The sequence below is a fragment of the Giraffa tippelskirchi genome, chromosome 3 (genome assembly GCF_054371585.1).
Source record: "Giraffa tippelskirchi isolate mGirTip1 chromosome 3, T2T-mGirTip1v1.2.pri, whole genome shotgun sequence".
In the NCBI taxonomy this organism is placed as follows: domain Eukaryota; kingdom Metazoa; phylum Chordata; class Mammalia; order Artiodactyla; family Giraffidae; genus Giraffa; species Giraffa tippelskirchi.
In genome coordinates, this window is record NC_137277.1 from 83,536,936 (window position 1) to 83,554,977 (window position 18,042).

The 18,042-nt window shown below is 39.4% G+C and overlaps 1 protein-coding gene across 32 annotated transcripts in view; it reads left to right on the top strand.

The window, feature by feature from the left end:
• The window catches only part of LOC145543551 (uncharacterized), a 570,959-nt gene that overhangs the window by 243,932 nt on the left and 308,985 nt on the right, over window positions 1-18,042 (top strand). For 3 of the 32 annotated variants that reach the window (XM_081585372.1, XM_081585370.1, XM_081585371.1), the window contains one exon: window positions 16,534-17,971. The exons of 28 other annotated variants lie outside the window; for them this stretch is intronic. In XM_081585372.1, coding sequence (XP_081441498.1) covers window positions 16,534-16,577 — 44 coding nt within the window. In that variant the 3' untranslated portion in view covers window positions 16,578-17,971. Of the gene's footprint in view, window positions 1-16,533; window positions 17,972-18,042 lie in introns of those variants that run through there. One more of the 32 variants, XR_014080808.1, reaches the window with a different exon arrangement.

The following is an 18,042-nucleotide window of genomic DNA, read 5'->3' on the forward strand; positions in this document are numbered from 1 at the left end:
GTCTCCTTTTCTAGGAAGCCTTTTCTGACATTTCTAGCAGAAGAAAATGCTACATCCTAAGTGCTCCCAGTGTCACATTTTCAGATTTCTGTTATAACTCTAATTACATCTCTATGAATGTTAACATATCTGTCTACTGCACTTGACCAGGAATCCCTGGAGGGCAAGTGATGTTCATCTTTGCAGCTCTTCATTTGGCCTAGTACCTGGCATAGAGCAGACATTAAATATTTATTAAATGAATGAATCAATCAATAATGAAAGACGAATGAAAGCACAGATAGGAATGTATTGCATAGGGATAGCTAGGAAGAAGACTAATATCTTAAAGGTTTCTTCAACTTTACACAAAGTGTTAGGTAACTCAGAGCCTATGTCAGAATGAGACTCCAAATAGCAGTAATAATGATGATAATAATAGCAACCATTTATTAGGCACTCACTTTGTGCTAGGTTCTAGACCAGATTTACATAAGCTATCTTATTTAAGCCATTTTGTATTATAAGTATGGTTTTCTTTCACAGATGAGGAGGCTAAAGTTCAAGGTGACATAGGTAGTGAATGATAGAGTCACGACATGAACTTGGAATACCTGCCTACAACAAAGTCTGTAATAGAAAACACTGGCTTACAGTGCCTGCATTGTCCACAGGTATGGTCTTGAGAGGTTTACACTTTGGAATTTAGGCTGTAGAAGAGCATGAAAAGGAGGTGTGAAGACCTCTCTTACTACTTTATGATTAAAATAAGATGGAAGTTTTTACCAAAAGTTGGCCAATCTATTACCTCAGCTAATTATGGTCCCAAGCTATACTGGGGGTTCTATTTCTCCACCAGTTAGTTATCTTTCTCAGTCCTGGGACCACAGATGAATCCCTTACCTATGACAGTCACCTTGCAAACTGCAAACCTTCATTTGTGAGTAGGGCTCAGGAAGGAATTGCGTTTTATAAAGCATTTAAATCGCTGACGTAGAGTAGAATCCTTGCCCAGTAAGTTCAGCAGAAATGTGGCAAGGTTTGCAAATGAAATATTTTCACAACCCACTTATTATTTGTTAGATGTGATGTTTTTCACCAAATTAGTTGAATAACTGAACCCACGGTTATTGTGGCGCTGAGTAGACAACCTCACAGCACACGGAATAAAGAATGTATGTGAGAGTAAAGCGAGAATGTGGGAGCGTTGGTTGAATTTAAAACTTCTGGATGCTTGTAAATAAAATTGAAAGACTGTTTTCCAACATTTAATTGGGTGAAATATAAGAGTCTTTTTATTAAAAAAATTTTTTTTGGAACAGTGAGGAAGTACTGGAAAAAATATGTCTTTGGCTTTGGCACTGAAAACATAAAGTTCTTGTACCTTGTCTCCCATCTCCTGCCTTTTCTAATATGTTTACCACGTTTTTCAGTCTCTAACTTGAACTTTATTTTGTTAAGTTTCTGAATTATAAGAAATACAAACTTTCCTAGCAACTGAGGTAGATACTGACTTATTTTAATTTGAACCATTTTGCAAGGCTCACTGAAAAACAATGCTCTTAAAAAGCCACACTTTTAAAAGTAAAGTAAGGACCAGGGAGGACACTGAAGGCTCCTGATTTGAGTGTGAGTTCATAAGTTTAATCAATATGCAATCTGTTATTTTTACTGGGGAGCATTTTTTCCAATCCTGTGATTATATGCAAAAAAATAAAAATAAAAATCAAATATGTGTGACCAGGGAAATAAGAATAAGCTAGTAGCATAAACAAACTAGTGCAGATTTCAATCCTATATATACTCATTATAATTTGTACTTGTGGTATCTTGCAGTTTGGAAAGTACTTTTGTGTGTGTGTGTGCGCGCACACGCGCGTATGTAGCCACATTAGAACAGTATCACACCTATGAGATTGGCAGATAAGTATCATTGTGTCTGATTTAAAGAAAAGATAACAGTTTGAACACAATAAAGTAACTTTCCCGTAATCCAAGTAGGTTTTCTGAAGGCTGGTGCCTTATCTCCCCCATAACCACACAGCAGCTAACAGTGCACGTATGTGTGTTTACTAAAAGCTGTGCTCTGAATGCAAACTCAAGTTCACTTCTGTAGCAGGTTAGAATAGTAAGCAAATTTCAGATTGTGCAAAACTTGCATTTCTGGTCCCAAAGCCTGGTTTAATAAAAGCAAATCAACCTTGATTATTGCCTAAGTAAATGAAAGTGTTAATTAAGCTCAGCTCCCTGATCGGAAATAAAAGCCTGTGAAACTCAAACGTACCTGAGGAATGTGAGCAGACAGCCCTGAAGTTGTGACAAGGGTGTAGGCACATTTGTTTCTGTTTGCCTGGTGTCCAGCTTGGGAACTGTAAGATAGTAAACCCTTAACAAATGTGGAAGGAAATAAAGAAGGGAAAAAAGATAAGGGAGAAAGATAATGAGTGAATGAGAAATAGAAAGGGAGAAACAGAAGAGAGAGACAAACTTCATTCACTAATTGGCTGTATTGAAGATGAATATTAACAAAGGCATGGTGTGGAGAGTTGCCAATTTGTTCTTCTTGCCCTGACTGTTAGCTGACTGCCTTTCATTAGGTATGAATACATATCCACAAACATTCATAGATAAGTCAACTGTTTGTATACACCTACATCCCCCCAAAACACACACACACACACACATACTCAAAATAAGCTTCCTATCTAACACAAAGGGCCAGAGTGAAGAGATCATCAAAGAGGATGTTAAAAATGTTGTAGATGAGAAAGGGGTAAGAAAACATTTCAGGTGAGAGTTATATATCCTTAAATATTTAGGATGCTGAAATTGAAACACACACACGCACACAGTTTTCATAAACTTGGAAAGTGTAGAGAGGCAACTCTTTTTGCTGAAATGGAGTTAAAAATATTCACTGAGATATAAAAGCTGCCCAAAGTAGGGTGCTTTCTACAAATCACAACAGGGAAGAAAAGAGCCCAACTTCTGAAGGTGCCAGCCAAATTATGATCTGTTTTTCAACAGAGGGATCCACCTTAAGAAAGGTTCAGAGAGCTCAGTAGAAACCAAATACAGTAAGAGGAAGTTGGGAGCGTGGGTGTCAGGCTGTCAGTAATCTGACAGCTACGGTAACTACCCTCTAATCCAGCCAGCTCCAGCCACGCTCTCGGCTGACACCACCAGGACTGACTGACAGCTGAGGAGCAGGCACTTTTTACAGGCTCAAGTGACATCCAGTCTATTAAGGCTGACAAGCACAAAGCAGAGATTTGCCCTGAATGGTTTGGTACTGAAGCCTAGTAAAGGGGTTATTTGAAAGGTCTTAGAGAAAGTGTCAGACTCCAGCTCAGATGATAACAATATTGTAATGATGGTACTGGACAATGAAGTGCTATGATTGCCCATACAGGCTGGGAAGACTGTAGCGCATGGGGAACACTGAGAAGCACACACAAGCTGATTCTTCAAGGCCAGCATGCAACCATTCAAAGAATTTCCTTTGGTGGTGTGTTTGCTTGGGCCTTGAGGAGCTTCCTGAAATTGCATATTAATTGTGCTGTTTGCACTGGGGGCACTGGGTGGGGAGAGTAAGCGGTGATGGAGGACTGGAAATAACCAGGCGACACCTAAAAGGAATGTTTGCCTGCCCTTGGTTCACTCTCCAGTTCATCAAAGAGACGTTGGAAATATTTTCTAGAAGAGAATGAATGATAATTTTCCGACTACTGCCCTGCTTATTAACTCTGGCTGAAAAGTAAATTAGTAACTGCAACATTACCATGATATCATCATTGCTGTTCTTGACTACACTGGTTCCCATAGGTGTCAGGCTTGGTGCTAACACCACCCAGAATTTACTTAGCAGGATTTTTTTCCCCTACGGACAGTAAAGTTAATTGTTTTTCCTGAGTACCTCTTCAGAGTTGTCTCCAAAATAAAAAAAAAGATCAAGGATCATAATCCTGTTTTATTGATAGGAATATGATTCCTGTCATCACTATGCACTCTCACTTGGGTGAGGCATATTTTTATGTGTATAATTTGTTTGTAACCCCTTTATTCCACATGTATTGTGTCCTTTCATAAGAAAGGTACTGAGATAGGTCCTGGGGATAGCACAGGTTCTTGTCCACATAGTGTTTAAAATCCAGGTCTGGTAGCTAATGTTCAGCTTATTGTACCATTACCAGCATTCTAGATGTTAATATTTGACATACTTCTATAATGATCCCTAGGTTGGGAAGATCCCCTGGAGACAGGCATGGAAACCCACTCCAGTATTCTTGCCTGGAGAATCCCATGGACAGAGGAGCCTGGTAGGCTACAGTCCATGGGGTCACAAAGAGTTGGACACAACTAAAACAACTTAGCACATACATACTGACAAATAGCTCCTACTCTGAGCCCCCAAAAGTGGATCCCCATCTGCTTCCTCATCAATTTCCCTAATCCCTACCTCATGAGTCCTTCAAATTCCCCATGATACAGCAACAAAACAGTAAATAAATACTTGGAATATCAGGGTCCCCGGGATCCTGGCCCAGCATTTTACACAGTATCATTTCTGATTTTTCTTCTAGATTTTCATGTCTACCAGTTGCAAAAGGGTTTAAATACCACTGTTGATGGAGCTTATAGTTGAAAAATTTATCCCCAAATTTCAAACTCTCTTTCTAGATATCTACATTTACTCTTCCAAAAGTCTTCTCAGGAAGTTTACTTCTAACAGTTTTCCCACATAGAACTTCTTTGGGAGTCCTATACATAAGTTGGATTGATGTTTGAGTGTGCACTGGTAATTAAGAATCCTTAAAATTTATAACAAAGCAAAACTTCAGCTCCACCAACAAGAAACCAGAATTTGCTTTTAGAAATTTGGATTTGTCTATATGACTTCCATTTAAAATGGCTTCATGTCTGGTGTGGCTTCTCTCAACTCACCTCTAAGATTATTCATAAAGATACCAAAAAAGGACTAAAATTTATAATAGCTCCCTAATTTTAGCAAAGATGGTATGTGAGAATAATAACCTCAAAACTGTAGCTCCCCCAATGGTGCTACAATGAAAAAAAAAACTGAGGACCTTGCAGTGGAATGCAGCTGAAAACCAGTGATACCTGTCATCAAAAAGGTAAATGGGGGAATAACATATTCTCCTCCATCTGTCTGCTCCATGATTAAGAAACAAAAATTACACCAATCAAAACACTTAGCAGCCATCCCTTCATTAAATGAATGCCACTTTGTAAGTTGTACTGTTCTAACATGCTGTACTCCTATCCTTCTGTCCATTTTCCCTGATGTGTCATTTGAGACATCAACTTCTAGAAAATGATTAGTGAAAATAAAGAAAGAATAGTTTTGGGAGGCACAGTACAAAAAGTAAAGTTTACAGATCAAAGCAAGGAATAGAATACTAGACACAATGTGTAAAGGATTTTTAAGTAGTTTTTAATGTGTTAAATACCTTAAGAGTATAAAAGAATCGGGCAATGGAGAGAGAAAAATCCCCCCTGCCCAGCATTCCCAGGTGAGATGAAAATCTGCTTCATGTTAGAAATTGATCCAGGAGTTGTGCATATTCAACTTAAGTGGGACCCACACTGGGGCCAAGGGTTATCCAAATAACCAATCTGTTGACAAATATCAAATCTGGAAGATTTCTTGTTTAAGGCTGAAGGAACAGAAAAACAAAGCAACATGAGGCCATTGAAAAGAGTATTACAAAACAGGAGTAAAGAATTCTATCTGGATGATTGAAGTAAATATCAGATCTATGGAGATAATTTACTGTAAGAGTCAGAAACAAGCTCCTTTCACCTAAAATTTTTTAAAAAGAAACAAGCATGAGAAGGGGAAAAGGAGAAATAGATGAAGACAAAGATGAAGAAGGGAATGTGGAAAAAGATGAAATAGCTTCTATGAAGCAGGAACAGCAGTCTATTAAGAGAGAACATCTTAAGATCAAAAAGAAGATGATAAAGTAAGATCAGATTTCATGGAAATTAAAAAAGCAGTACTAAAAATCCTTTTGAGGGGAATAACCTGGAGAAAATTAAGTTACCAATATAGGGGACAAACATGAAAAACCCTTTCAAAGAACTTCTAGTCAATATGACACCATAAAATCATGTTTATTCCTCTTCTTTTTCTGTCAACATCCCAAACATAGAAATGGGCTTTCCCTGGTAGCTCAGTCAGTAAAGAATCTGCCTGCCATGCAGCATAGGAGACCCGGGTTTGATCCAGGGTCTCCTGGAAAGACCCCTGGATAAGGAAATGGCAACCCACTCCAATATTCTTGCCTGGAAAAATCCCATGGACAAAGGATCCTGGCAGGCTACTGTCCATGAGATCGCAAGAATCGGACATGACTTAGTTACTAAACCACCACCACAAATATAGAAATAACAGATAAAATATTAAAAATAATAAATGCACAAGACATACTATACTCAAAAGCAAGATAAATACCTGCAGACCAAAACTAAACAGAAACACAATGCAGTCAGCAGGGCCAAAGACACTAGTCTGCTGGGCATGAAATCTAGAAGAAGACAGAGGCAATTAGGGTATATCCTGGAGAGAGCAGAGCCAGTCTCACTATGACAAATTTGGGGCTGAGGAGATAATGCCACACCAGAAAAGAAAGAGGAGAAGGCGATGGCACCCCACTCCAGTACTTTTGCCTGGAAAATCCCATGGATAGAGGAGCCTAATAGGCTGCAGTCCATGGGGTCACAAAGAGTCGGACACGACTGAGCGACTTCACTTTCACTTTTCTCTTTCATGCATTGCAGAAGGAAATGGCAACCCACTCCAGTGTTCTTGCTTGGAGAATCTCAGGGACGGGGGAGCCTGGTGGGCTACCGTCTGTGTGGTCGCACAGAGTCGGACACGACTGAAGCGACTTAGCAGCAGCAGAAAAGAAAGATAAAGGAAGAAGATAGGAACAAAGAGGCAAGTGGGACTTGGGCCAACCCTAATAATGAGTATATATGTTATAACTTTACACTGAGTAGACGATGTAAGATCTGGTTCTGGACTTCAAGACTATATGAAGGTTTCAGAGAAAAATACATATGAGAGAGCACCAGTGATAGTTGAAAGGTAAAGAAAAAGGAACTGAGAGGAAGAGACACAAACTCATTTGGGCCTCCTAACTACAATTACAAAACACATGATTATCAGTAACCCAGATAAGTAAGAGGACATCAAAATCTGTACTCATAAGAGAACTTCACTCCAGATTTAAAATGTAGGGTAATCTGAAGATGAATATCAAGAATGGTATGTTTATGATCCTAAAAGGAACTAAGGAAGTAAAAATAATGTAGTAAAAAAATAAAATAAGAAATCATTAAACAAAATAAGCAGTATTGAAACAAGAACAGGTAGATTTGGAAAAGAACCATTCAAAATTCAGAATTTTAAAAATATGTATTAAGATATAAAAACCTGTAATATCAGCAAAAATTATGGAGTAAGGACCATTGAAAATTCTCTCCTCCCTAAGAGCAATGAGAAAAGTGGCAAAAATGGTCAGACTCAACGTTTCCAATACTCTGAAAATTAAGCAAAGGCTTACAGCAATCCAGAGAGCGTCATTCAAGAATAATAGTTGATAAGAATTATAGCCTTGTGGTGTTTTAATTTGCCCTAGTCCCATCCTCCATCCATTTTCCAGGTCTGTGGCAGCCTTGAAAATCAACAGCCTGCAGTCACAATGAAAACTGAAAGCTTGGAAGCCACTGGATTGGGCAGAGCTTCTTTAAATCCCTGTTCCCAGAGTAAAGTCATTCCTTGATCTTTCTAGTGGTTCCCTGGAAGACCACATTTGCAAGGCCCTCTTTATTAGACCTGAATCAGAGCTTGCCCAGAACAAAAATTTTTTCCCTGGAAAAGATTGCTGAAAATAGTTACAGATAATTGTTTAACCTCATAACTGCCTGAGGAAGTGGGTTACCATTGATGTAAACTGTAAGACTAACCAAAAGGCTTAAGAATGAAATGTCAAGAGGAGTTTGAAAAATTCCAACATATTTCTGGAAATCTAGAAGTCCACGTGCAGGCATAGAACTGTGCACATGCTCAGGAAGAACCTGTGAAAGCCCTAACCACTCATCTCTGGCTGAACTTGAGCAGGAAATACAGACTAAGGCAGAGTTATCAACCACCTGGCTTGGTGTTAAAGATGTACCAACACACACACACACACACACACACACACACACACACACACACACAGCCCCTTGGCAAAGGAAAACTTATTGTTCTAAACATTTAAGAAAATCTCTGTCATTAGCTGACCACAGACCTAACTGAGCAGAGATTTCAATAGCCACACAAGACAAATAATGTAGACGTTACTGAATTAGTTTTTGTTGTTGTTGTTGTTGAGTCACTAAGTCCTGTCCAACTCTCTGCAACCCCATGGACTGCAGCATGCCAGGCTTCCCTGTCCTTCACTATCTCCTGGGGTTTGCTCAAATTCATGTCCTTTGAGTCAGTTATGCTATCTAACCATCTCATCCTCTGTCGCTCCCTTCTCCTTTTGCCTTCAGTCTTTCCCAGCATCAGAGTGATGTGACCAGATGCTATGATCTTAGTATTTTGAATGTTGAGCTTTAAGCCAGCTTTTTCACTCTCCTCTTACACTGTCATTAAGAATATCTTTAGTTCTTCTTCACTTTCTGCCATTAGAGTGGTATCATTTGCATATCTGAGGTTGTTGATATTTCTCCTGGCAATCTTGATTCCAGCTTGTGAGTCATCCAGCCTGGCATTTTGCATGATGCATATAAGTTTTGCATTTGCATATAAGTTATATAAGCAGGGTGACAATATACAGCCCTGTTATACTCCTTTTCCAATTTTGAACCAGTCAGTTCTAACTGTTGATTCTTGACCTGCATACAGATTTCTCAGGAGACAGGTCAGGTGGTCTGGTATTCCCATCTCTTTAAGAATTTTCTACCGTCTGTTGTGTTCCTCATAGACAAAGGCTTTAGCTAGTCAGTGAAGCAGAAGTAGATGTTTATTTTGAATTCCCTTGCTTTCTCTATGATCCAGCGAATGTTGGCAATTTGATCTCTGGTTCCTCTGCCTTTTCCAAGCCCAACATGTACATCTAGAAGTTCTTGGTTCACATACTGCTGAAGCCTAGTTGAAGGATTTTGTGCATAACATGACTAGCATGTGAAATGAGCACAGTTGTGGGTAGTTTGAACATTCTTTGGCATTGCTCTTCTTTGGGATTGGAATGAAAGCTGACTTTTTCCAGTCCAGTGGCTACTGCTGAGTTTTCCACATATGCTGACATATTGAGTGCAGCATTTTAACAGCATCATCTTTTAGGATTTTAAATGGCTCAGCTGGAATTCCATCACCTCCACTAGCTTTGTTTGTAGTAATGCTTCCTACGGCCCACTTGACTTCACACTCTGGGATGTCAGACTCTAGGTGAGAGACCTATTCTTACCATCTCTTCTTAATCTCTTCTGCTTCTGTTAGGTCTCTACCATTCCTGCCCTTTACTGTACCCATCCTTGCATGAAATATTCCCTTGATATCTCCAGTTTTCTTGAAGAGATCTCTAGTCTTTCCCATTCTATTGTTTTCCTCCGTTTCTTTGCACTGTTCATTTAAAAAGGCCTTCTTACCTCTCCTTGCTCTTCTCTGGAACTCTGCATCCAGTTGTTATATCTTTCCCTTTTCCCCTTGCATTTCATTTCTCTTCTTTCCTCGGTTGTTTGTAAAGCCTTCTCAGACAACCACTTTGCCTTCTTGCATTTCTTGTTCTTTGGGATGGTTTTGGTCACTGTCTCCTGTACAATGTTAATGAATCTCTTGCCCATAGTTCTTCAGGCACTCTGTCTACCAGTTATAATCTCTTGAATCTATTCATCACCTCCACTGTATAATCATAAGGGATTAGATTTAGGTCATATCTAAATGTCCTATTGTTTTCACTACTTTCTTCAATTTAAACCTGAATTTTGCAATAAGGAGCTCATGATCTGAGCCACAGTCACCTCCAGGTCTTGTTTTTGCTGACTGTATAGAACTTCTCCATATAATCAATCTGATTTAAGTATTGATCATCTTGTGATGTCCATGTGAGGAACCTGGTAGGCTACAGTCCATGGGATCACAAAGAGCTGGACACGACTAAGCAACTTTACTGGTTCACTGGTTCACTGGATATCCATGTGTAGAGTCTTCTCTTGTGTTGTTGGAAGAAGGTGTTTGCTATGACCAGTGCGTTCTCTTGGCAAAACTCTGTTAGTCTTCGCCCTGCTTCATTTTGTACTGCAAGGTCAAATTTGCCTGTTACTCCAGGTATCTCTTGACAAACCAGTAGCTAGGTTGACTAAGAAAAAAAGAGAAAAGATTCAAGTCACTGAAAGAGGAAGCATTACTCTTGACCTTATAGAAATAAAAAGACTATAAGGGAATAATATGAACAATTATATGCCAAATTAGATAACCTAGATGATATGGATAAAATCCTAGAAAGGTGGAAAACTAACAAAACTTATTCAAGAGGGAATAGAAAATCTGAACATATCAATAACAAGTAAGGAAATTTAATTAGTAATCCAAAACCTTCCCACAAAGAAAAGTCCAGAATGAGATGGCTTCACTAATGAATTCTATTAGAGAATTAATATAAATTCTTCACAACTTTTCCAAAAGCCAGAAGAGGAAGGAATACTTCCCAACTCATTCTATGAGGACAAACACATCACAAGAAAACAGAAACTACAGACCAGTATCCTTTGTGAAAATCCTCAAGCAAATACTGGCAAACTGATTCAGCAACATACAAAGAAGATTATACCCTGACCAAATGGGATTTACCCGAGGAGTGCAAGATTGGTTCCCATGTTAATGAATTAGAAGACTTAATAATGTTAAGAAGACAATACTCTTTAATTTGATCTGCAGATTTAACACAATCCCAATCAGAATTGAAGCTGCCTGTTTTTGTTGAAATTCACAAAATGATCATAAAATATGGAAAGTGAAAGAGATGCAGAATAGCCAAAACAACTTTTAAGCAGAACAAAATTGAGCCACCATAATTCCCATTTCAAAATTTACTACAAAGCTACAATGATTGGAACTACCATAAGGATAGACATATGGATCAATTGGCCTAGAATTGAGAGCCCAGAAATAAACCTATACACTTATGTCAATTTATTTGACAGTGAATCCAGATAATTCATTAGGGAAAGAAATCTTTTCAACAAACGATGCTAGAAAAACTAAAATATCTACATGCAAAAGAATAAAATTGGACCTCTAAGTCACACCATATGCAAAAGTGAACTCAAAATGGATTAAAGGCCTAAATGGAAAACTATAAAACGCTTAGAAGTATACATGCTACAATATAGATGAACTTTGAAAAATATACTAAGTGAAAGAAGCCTGACACAAAATGCCACATTTCTGTGATTCCGTTGCATAAAATGAATTTGTTATGGCGGGAATAGAAAACTAATAAAACTGCTAAAGCCACAGTGCTATTCTATGGAAAATTTTAATGCTAGTATGTTATGATCAAGTACAATTAGTTTTATATACATAATTTAAGGCAGTTTCTTCAATGAGTCCAAAATTCTCACTTACAGTTAATGAGAACCAAGACTGAAGTATAGCTAGCTTCTCATCAAGAGGACATGGAAGCAACCATCACCATCAGTAACCAGTAGTCAAGGATCCCAGAGTTTGGCTGTGATCCCCAGCCAGAGAAGGGTCCTGGCCAACATCAAGTAAACTCAATTTCCTGCTTGCCTGTACCTTGTATCAATCATCCAGTTCAACACATTTGCCAAGTGTCTGCTAATGAGGCCATTTGTCAGGTCCTAAGGAGATTCAGCATTAGTAAGAGTCTGGCCTCAGGGAACCTGCAATAGTGGTAGAGATGGGTATAGATTTCCTACCATGTGATAAAAGACCAGCCATTGACATTTCAACAGATACTTCCTTTGAGACACTGGAATAGGAATGTCAGGGAAGCCACATTCACGTAGAAATTTTTCTTCCTCATTGAGACAATAGTGTGGATTGTGGATGACTCCTTAATTCTGATGGAGAAGTGTTTGAAGGGAGGAGGGAAGAGAGGAATAGTGAAGATGGAGGATGATATTAGGTACACCTTAGCACTTTTAGAGACAATCAGAACTTGACTTTGATGGTTATATATAGGCAGTATGCTGCTGCTGCTGCTGCTGCTAAGTCACTTCAGTCATGTCCAACTCTGTGCGACCCCATAGACGGCAGCCCACCAGTCTCCGCCATCCTTGGGATTCTCCAGGCAAGAACACTGGAGTGGGTTGCCATTTCCTTCTCCAATGCATGAAAGGGAAAAGTGAAAGTGAAATTGCTCAGTCGTGTCCGACTCTTAGCGACCCCATGGACTGCAGCCTACCAGGCTCCTCCGTCCATGGGATTTTCCAGGCAAGAGTACTGGAGTGGGGTGCCATTGCCTTCTCCAGCAGTATAATTTGAGGCAATCCAAGAAAGCCTTCTTGCCTACATTCCTTCATATAAAATGCGGATAATAACAGTACCTAATTCCTGTGATTATTGTGCGGATCAAATACAGGAATATGAAGTGTGCCTGGCGCAACTTCATAACTGTTAAAAACCCATTAGATCCCTCCTTACTCAATTAATTTTGGAGGCATTCTGATGAACTAAATCTGGCATTGGTATGTTTTTCATTAGGATCCCCTCTTGAAGTTAAAAACTTAAAGACTTTTGGATAATTGTAAGATAGTTATATTAGTTCACTGTTGTTTTTCTTTATATATCTGGAATGGATCTCTAAAAGTATAGCTAAGTCTTGCATTGTTTGTAATATCCTAAACATTTAATATTATGAATATTACCAATTAAGCCAAACACCAAGTAAGTCATCCAATCTACCCTTTTTGGGCTCATCTGCCACAATCCTGTATATACAACTTTTACTTTTAATATAATGGTGTTAACTCTCCAATACTGTGATTTAGAATCATCGAAGATCTGTAAGATCTTAATAAAATAATGCAAAGGTCATTAGCACTGGGGCCAAAGCTTCTCTCTCATACATGCCAGGAGGTTAATACTATATTTGATTCTATCTAGTATGAATATTTATTGGCTTATTAAGTCATAGTGTATAACGGAACTGAAAATAATACAGAGTTTTCCAGTGACCCCACTCCCTCTCCAGTGTAATTCTTGATTTCAGAGACTCTTGACCACAGGAGAAAATATTCAGCATAAAAGAAGTCTTTGAAATATGGTTTAGTTAACTCAGTGTGCTCTGAATTCAAATAGATTTCTACATTTACCAACAATGCCCTTTAGGTACCCACATTTTGGTCATTTTAGTTATATTTGAACTCTATTACCCATGTAGCTGTTATGGCCCATTTCACCAGCTCAGGAAACAAATTTGATCACATCCTGTATTCTTCAAATTAGAATAGCTTGATTCCCCTGTTCATCAAATAATAAGCATTCAGGATCTTTCTGAGGGTATTCTTCTGCGTTATCTAAGAACCCCGGTATTCCTTCAATCTAGAGGGCCCAAGTTCTACTTCTGGATGTCTCTCAGAGACCAAACTGGAGAATCTGCCAAATGCCACAGTTTGAAAGAGACTTACTATTGTCATTGGTCTGATACTCTGATGCATCTTTGTGCGGTGGTTCTCTTGCTGTTTCAGATATGTCTACAGACCTTATCAGTGCTTGGTTCACACTAACATGTTCAACTCTTATTCTCAAAGCAGATCCTCATTGTGCCAGAACTAATCCTTCTCTGCTTCAGGCTAGGTATTGCCACTGAACCAAGAGGCCCACTCTGGAGAGGTTTTCCCCATAAGGACTTTCCTTTTCAGTTGTCTTCACTTCCTTTTCCTACAAGTAGACCTCAGTCAAAACTCTCTGAATCCAGCAGAGGCATCTAAAGTTGTGAATCTCAAAAGATGGGAGAATGGTAGAGTTGAGAGTGCTACTGTTTCCTTTCAGAAGGCTCCCTGATGTCTGTGAAGAGTTCCTCATTTTTCCCACAATGATCACATCTGTATTACCAAGTTGTTATTTGGAGGGGCTGCCTTTGTCAAGCTACAAAAAGGGCCTATTACCCTTTCCCCAGGATAGCCAAGGCCCAAATGCCTGATGGTTGCATTATTGAGAGACATCCTTCCAGTGACTCTCCTAGAGCAAGTTCTGTACAAGGCAACTTGGCACATGTGCCTAGACAGTCTGCATCAGATTTTAGAATGTATCTTCTCCTGAAGGAAAGAAAAAATGTTAATGTTCCAGGTGGACACCACACTACGCAAGACACCACACTATTCGGAGATGAAAATTCAGTAAAGACAAGTTTTAAAGTTACACGGGTATCTATCCAATTCAATCATTGTTCTGCTGTGTGTGCTCAAGCCAGTAACTTAATCACCTTGAGCGCATGTAATAGCTCAATTAGGAAGTATCTGTGACTTTAATAAAGACTAAAAAATAGTAATTTAAACAAATTTCAATTTTTATTTTTTCTTTCATAAGGAGAAGTACAAAAGTTGGTAATTGCAGACATTGTTTCAGTAGCTTAAGGTGGCAAAGCCAAGGACTCTGCAATTCTCTTGTCATTTCTGTCATAATCACAAGATGGCAGTTGCAGATCTAGCTGGCATATCACATTTTAGGAGTGGAAAGAAGGAAAGAATGGGAAGAATGAAGAGTCTGTGCTTGTTTCAGGAAATCAAAAATCCCAGTCACCCAGAAATCCCCAGCTAACTTTGGTTTCCATTTCATGGGCCAGAGTGTGTCCAATGGACTCTCCTAACTTCAGGAGAGTCTGGGGGTGGGGATTTTAGCTTTCTAGGCTCTAAAGTATCAAGAGACACTGAACAAAATGTATAGAAATAAGTATGGGATAAATCAACCTACAGTATTTGGCACACAAATAAAGATGTGAACTAAGGCATTAGCAGCAAGGATGGACTAAAGTGGACAGGATTGAAGCTGGAATCAACAATGCTCTTTGAGTAACTTGAGGATGGAAGTGATAGGCAGGGCATAGGTCAGGAACCACATCTTATTTTTTAGTAGCCTCCTGAAGGGTCTAATAAAGTTCTCAGACAAAATGGACTGTCAAGAAAGATTGGTCCCCAAATGATGTTCAGAGTTATGATTCTGTGAATGTATAGTATGATCCCAGACTCTTCTTCTGGGAGCCAGGCCTTATAAAATAATGGGAGCTACCTGTTAGCCCTTGCTTGATTTTTAGCCAAAGTTTATGCCAAAATGTTTTCTTAGAAAATTTTTCCTGTTTTAGTTTAGGATTTTTTTTTTTGTTAGTGACTGGTTCAAACAAAAATTCAATCACTTTGTATTAAAAGGCACTTTTACAGCTTAATCAGAGGATAGATACAGGGCCTGATAACTTCTGGAATCCTATCAGAGGCATTGATGAGTGAGTTTGATTTCCATGAGGGCTATTTGGTCAGTCTTTTGGAGCTCCTTTTACATGAGTATCCTATTATTTAACAGGCACTTTAAATTGAGACCAGCATCCTGATTCTCAAGCAGACCAGCTTTTATTGGAAATCTCTGCCACATTTAAACATCTTTAGTACATTTTATAAATAGAATTGTAAAAGGCAGCAAGCAGACTTCAAAGCGTAGACATGTTGGCCAGAATTGTGAAGCTGGCGACAATTTTTGCTGGTTGTAAAGCTCATGGAGCCTCTTTCAATCTCCAGGACAATTGACAAAGAAGAGGGTCAGCATGCCTTCCTCCTGAGTGTCTCTTGGGTGGGCCTGGACAGACCAGGTGTGGGGAGAGCTGGCAGGGAGGGAACCAATGTACTTTGGGGTAGATGTCGAAAGTACCAACTGAAATACTCAGGCCCCAGGAGAACTGAAAGGAACCAGGCCAAACTGAAAATGAACTAGATGGAAGGAGAGACTGACCACACTTTCTGAGCTTTGATTTCTTGCATCTCTCATCTCCTGCCCTGGTCTTCCTTCCACTGTGAAGACTTCAGGTATCCTCTGCCCTCAGGTAAACGTGAGTCTTCTTTCTTTTCTGCACCCACTGAACTTTGTACAAACACTTATTACACTTTAGTGAAATGATTTATTTTTACATTGTATTCTGTCTCCTATTCTCAGCTCTGGACTGTGAGCACCTTGAAAGAAAGGATTGTATCTTATTCATCTCATGTACACAACAAATGAAAAGTGTGTTTAAAGAAAGTTGGGTCTCTTGGGAGAATCTGGGCGATAGAATCTGGGCTGAGGAAATTATTAAGGAAGATTGTTCACGTTTCCTTAGCCTACAGCAAAGTTCTCAAAGTGAGGTCTCTGAACCAGCAGCATCAGCATCATTTGGGAACTCTTTAGAAATGCACTTCCTCCAAGCCTGGCCCCAGACCTACTGAATCAGAAAATCTGTTTTAGTCAGGGCTCTCCAGAGAAGCAGAGGCAATAGGCTGTTTATACATATTGAAAGAGATTTATTATATTGGCTCATGTCATTACAGAGACCGACAAGTCCCAAGATCTGCAGAGTGAGTCAGCAAGCTAGAGACCCAGGAGAGCTGATGGTAGAGTTCCTGTCCAAAGATTGGCAGGCTCAAGACCCAGAAGAGCCGATGTTTCTGTTTAAGTCCAAAGGCAGGGGAAAGCTGATGTTACAGTTCCCAAGCAATCAGAGAGGAAGGAATTTCTGCGACCTGTGTTTTAACATGCCTTCTGGGTGATTCTGAGGCACTCTGAAATTCAAAAATCACTGATAGAAGCTTTCCAAATCTCAGGTTTCTCATCTGTAAGATAAAGCTAATAATAGCAACTTCAAGGGGCTGTTTCAAATATGAAATTAGATGATATATGTATAATGTTTAGTCCAGAGCCTCATACATATCCAACACTCAGAAAAATTATTGAAGGGTGAATATTATATTTTGGTTTGTTTCATTTTGCCATATGAGTGACTTTTGGAAAGTATTCTCAAAACATCTTATGGTGCATTTGGATTACTCACACAAGAGTTTCCTTTGGTTTATCTAAATTTAAAAGTTCATCCAGGTAAACCCTACCCTTTCAAAGTCCTTGTAACCTGGCCACAGCCAGGCATGAATCCTCTCTACCCTGTTTGGTCCTGTCCCTGTCCCTCAGGTACTAGAGAAGATGGATTTTAGGCAGCAGTCACTATTTGTGCCATGCAGGGGCCAGTCTTCTAGGCCCATAGCTACCTAAGTGGGAAAAGAAAGAACTTAGAAGAACTGCTGCTCAAGAAGAAAGCTGAAGTGGAGAAGGCCTCTCACCATCCTCTGACAGGACACAAAGGATATAAAATGGTTCTGGAGCCCCCATCCACGTTTAAACGGCCAATTAAGGCATTTAAAGTTTTCCAGCTGATTTCCTCTGAGTCACAATAGTTTAAAATTGGTCAACAAAGCACAACCCTCCTTAAGGGGAACAGACAGCACCCCCTCCCCCACTGCTTTACTTAATTCTACCAGGTTTCTAGCATCATCCCCTCTCTGCTCCAGGAAAATCCAATTTAATTCTTCTGTATTTACTGCACCAGATGAGCCTTTCATCCAAGACAGATAAAATGCCTGTAAACCCATTTTCAAATGGCGTCCCCAGATAGACTATTCATGAAAATGCATGTGTACACATACACTTATATGTACACACTCAACAATCTAGACCACATTTCTCTGTTTGATTATAGCCCCAGGGAGGGCAGAAACACAATTTTCAAGGGTGATGTTGGCTCCATACATCATGCTGAGGAGAACATAACTAGGGTATAAAGCAGCTTCCTCTTGCCCAGAAGCTGCTCCCACAGAACACTCTATGTGAGTTCTGCTGAAGCACCACAGGGGTGGTTGAGACAACCCAGTTTCTGGCATTGCAGGCCAATGAAATTCCTGTCCTTTCACTCTCAAATAAATAAAGCTTTGAAAACTATCACCATTACTGTTCTTTAAATGAGTCTGTGTTGCCTCAGCACTACCCCCTCCCACTGGTTTCCATTTGTT